The 4225-nt window shown below is 48.0% G+C and overlaps 1 protein-coding gene across 1 annotated transcript; it reads left to right on the top strand.

The window, feature by feature from the left end:
- Positions 1-563: 563 nt before the first annotated feature.
- On the top strand, positions 564-3815 carry LOC128984597 (uncharacterized). The gene has a single exon (XM_054403935.1). The coding sequence runs from the start codon at positions 564-566 to the stop codon at positions 3813-3815; it is 3252 nt and encodes a 1083-aa protein (XP_054259910.1).
- Positions 3816-4225: the final 410 nt, after the last annotated feature.

The following is a 4225-nucleotide window of genomic DNA, read 5'->3' as shown; positions in this document are numbered from 1 at the left end:
GCCTCGATTACACATAAAAAACATGACACAACACAGAAAAACTTAATATTTCGTCCCAGTTAGGAAAAAACATTTCTCATCCCTTGATATTTCCTCAATGGACTGGGTGAGAAATCCTTTCATCGAAACTGCTTACAAGACTGCAGTGTTTACGACTGATGAAGAAAGTGAGCTGATCTACTTGAAAAATGATCGTGGTTTAAAGCTACAGTAGGCTACTCCAAATTAGTTGAAGATGCGGAAGCAGAATCAAAACTGAAGAAAACCAAAGTGAATATTGATATCTCATCTTTTTGGATTACTTTTCTAAAGGAGTATCTGTTGATTTCAAAGAAAGCCATGAAAGCAATATTGCCCTTTACTACTTCGTACATTTGGGAAGCTGCATTCTCATCAATGAACACAATCAAGACCAAAACCCGTTCTCAACTTAAAGTCTTTGGAAGACGATATGAGAGTCTGCTAACAACAAATTGTCCCAGTATGATTATTCCCGTTGCCTTCTGCTGTCTGAGCCTCGTTTCTCACACCTCGGCCGACTGTCTCAAGCGTGGCAGGTCGAAATGTATGCCAGATACGAGGACGAGAAGCTCAACTACATCAAGTTCACGCAGACGAAGGCAGCTGAAAATGCCATTAGGATAGGGCCGTTGGATGAGATTGAAGCGGCGAATCGTGGTGGACGTCAGGTCCTCAACGATATTAACAATGACGAGACCGTTCAGGGGGAGGGTGGGGTACAAGCTGGAAAGGTTTACCTCCCAAGTTCGTTTACCGGGGGGCCGAGATACATGAAACTTCGATACGAGAATGCTATGGCATTGGTCTCGCGTCTCGGCTTCCCCACATTTTTTCTCACATTCACGTATAGTGCGACTTGGGAGGAGAACAAAAAAGCCTGTCCTCGAAATAGCGGTCGCAGTGATCCCAGCACGGCCTGCAGAGTTTTCTATATCAAACTGCTGGAACTCCTCCGCGATCTGCGCAGCGGAGCTATGTTCGGTCGGTCTGTCTACATAGTCCACGTCATCGAGATGCAGATGCGGGGCCTTCCACATGCCCACATCGTGTTTAAAATCGAAGGCGATGGACCTGTGCAGGCTTCCGACATAGACTCCCTCATCCGCGCTGACATTCCATCTCCGGAGGAGGCAGGAGGCCGATTAAGGGCGTTGGTTCTGCGTCACATGATCCACGGACCTTGTGGTACGGATCACAGGACCGACTTCCCTTGCTGGGACACTGCCAAAGGCAGCTGTTCTAAATTTTTCCCCAAACCTCCCTGTGAATCAACCCATGTAGACGAGAGGGGCTTTGTAAAATATCGACGTGATTATGGTAACGAGGGGAGTATAACTTCAAGAAACAAATCGATTCCTGTACATGACGGCTGGGTCGTGCCGTACAACTCGGCATTACTACTTAAATACGAGGCACACATCAACTTGGAGGTAGCTTCCACTCGTCGTGTGATCAAGTATCTGTTTAAATACCTCATGAAGGGTGGCTCGCTTCAGAACGTCAAAGTTACTCCTCTTAGTAAACAAGACGATGAAGTTGAGCACTACGTCACGAAGCGTATGGTGGGAGCCAGCGATGCATGCTGGCGTCTCTTGGACTTTCCCATCTCAAAGTCTGAGCCCACAGTCGATTGTCTCCCTGTCCACCTAGAGGGAAAACAGACTGTGTGCTTCCGCCCTAACAACTTGACACACGCCACTTCGGGAGCTACCTCTGACCTGCTCTTGTATTTCAATAGGCCTCTTGACTCGGTATTCGACGATTTAACCTACCAGTCTTTTTTCGAGCAGTACGTTATTCATAACAAACGCCCTAGTAATGCTGAGGTGTACGACCATCCAGACGGCAAGCATTTCCTTACCTCAAGAAAGCGTGGTCAAAAGATCTGTCGTCTCTTCTGGGTCTCGCCAAACAGAAGCGAGCAGTACTTTCTTAGGCTCCTTTTGATGGTCATTCCGTGCCGGGGATACGCCGACCTGCTTGCTCGTGGTGGTGATGGTTGCACGACATACCAACAGGTTGCGCGCACCCTCGGTTTGGTTGAGGACGAGGACGAGTACCACCAAGCCCTCAAGGAAGCAGCTCGTTTCATGGTCGGCCCGAGGCTCCGCTCTTTCTTTGTCCTTCTGTGCAACATGGGAGCTCCTGCGGCCCTCTTGTGGGATGCTTTCCGTGAAGCATTGTGCGAAGACCATTTGGAGCGGAATCCTCTTGATCACGAGGTTGCGTACAAGCTGGCTCTGATTGAGATCGATCGAAGCCTTCGACGTCAGGGATCCTGCTTGGCCGATCACGGTCTCCCTACTGTAGACGACGACACGACCGAACTGGGGAGGGAACTTCTCATCTACGGTGAAAATCGTCAGAGATCACTTGTAGATGAGTGGGAACCTAAACTTTCCCGTGACCAGAGGGCGGTCTTCGATTATGTTCTGTCTCTACTACAGGGCCAAGTCGATCGTCGATCAACAAAATTGATCTTCCTTGACGGACCCGGAGGCTACGGCAAGACCTTCCTAATACACGTAATCCTCGCTTACGTCCGTAGTCGTAACCAGGTCGCTATTGCTGTCGCTAGCTCCGGCATTGCCGCTGGTAATCTGCCTGGTGGCACGACAGCACATAGCATGTTTCGGCTACCACTCGATCTCGGCGATGGCACTGGATATTGGAACTTGACCAACGGATCTCAGCGGGCAGAACTCATCAGAGCCGCACAGCTCATAGTTTTTGATGAGGCCCCGATGGCTCACCGGTACATTTTTGAAATCATCGACAGATCTCTGCGTGACCTCATGAATTCGCCTGAGCCATTCGGGAATAAGATCTTTATCTGCTGCGGAGATTTCCGTCAGATCGCACCAGTTGTTGCCAAGGCTCGTACTCCGGCCGACATTGCCTGTGTATCACTGTGTGCGTCATCTCTGTGGTCAAGTTTCAAAATCTTTTCTCTCTCCACTCCTCACCGGACTTCTGGGTCCACTGCCTACTCTGACTTCCTCCTCCAAGTAGGCAATGGAACAATTACATCTGTTCCTTTTGGGGAAGGCCGTGACTCTGTTGCCCTGATCCCACTGTCCGGTGTGAAATACGTGACATCTCTTCCCGACTTGATCGATTTTGTGTTTCCTGCTTGTGACCTACACCACACTGACAGAATTGCTGGCAGGTCCATCCTTTCAACCATGAACGCCAATGTCCAGCAGATCAACAACACCGTTCTCAACCTGATGGACGGCGTCGTTCATGAGTTGAGGAGTGCGGATTCTGTGGACAAGGAGAACGACGATGGTATGGATGTAGACGTTCACTTGTTGAACCAAGCTACTGGCAAGGGTGTACCAGACCATGTCCTGCGACTCAAGATTGGCTCCGTGTGTCTCGTCATGAGGAACTTGAACATTGACAGCGGACTCGTAAACGGCACTAAAGTGATCGTGACTGCAATAAGACCTCGTCTGATCACAGTGCGACTCCCTGGACAACATGATCCGATTTGTATTCCCCGGATTCAATTCGTTTTCCCGTTCGTCGAGGGGTCACCGCTTCGTGTCCGCCGTCTTCAGTTTCCTCTCATGCTGGCATATTCCATGACTGGCCACAAAAGCCAGGGCCAGACGATTGATCGCGTCGGAGTCGATCTTCGCAGTGACTGTTTCACTCATGGTCAGTTGTACGTCCTGCTCAGTAGAGTCAGGCATCCAGACCATATAGTCGTCCTTGTCCGTCCCGACCGTGTCCAAGGGGGAATCGCATACGCGAAAAATATCGTGTATGACGATCTCCTCCTCTAACCCTGATTTGACTTTAGCTTTAGGTTGTTGTATATATTTCATTTTAGTTTTTTCTTTAGTAATAAGTCTTTTTTTGTGTGTTTTTAGTATTTTAGTTTGGCAGTACGATAGGGGGCCTGCCTTATCAAAAGTCCCAGTTGTTGTTTATATTTTTTCTTCTTTTTAGCAGTTAGTTAAGTTGTTCTCTATATTTCTTTAAGTAGTTAGTAAAGATTACTAACTTGTACATTTGTAAATAATTGTAAATATGGTTCCGACGTTTCCTGGCCTCCTCGTGGCGGAGCTGGATATGCCATAAAGTTTATGGCTAACCGACAGGGAAACAAACAACACTTGATCTATTTTCATAAATATATACATGGATATCTACTATAATCTATTTACTTCATATGATACTTAACTATTATCAA

This window comes from Macrosteles quadrilineatus, unplaced genomic scaffold, assembly GCF_028750875.1.
Source record: "Macrosteles quadrilineatus isolate MER2022 unplaced genomic scaffold, UCM_ALF_1.0 Scaffold_2__2_contigs__length_208266976, whole genome shotgun sequence".
Taxonomy (NCBI): domain Eukaryota; kingdom Metazoa; phylum Arthropoda; class Insecta; order Hemiptera; family Cicadellidae; genus Macrosteles; species Macrosteles quadrilineatus.
This window is presented reverse-complemented; position numbering and strand designations above follow the sequence as displayed.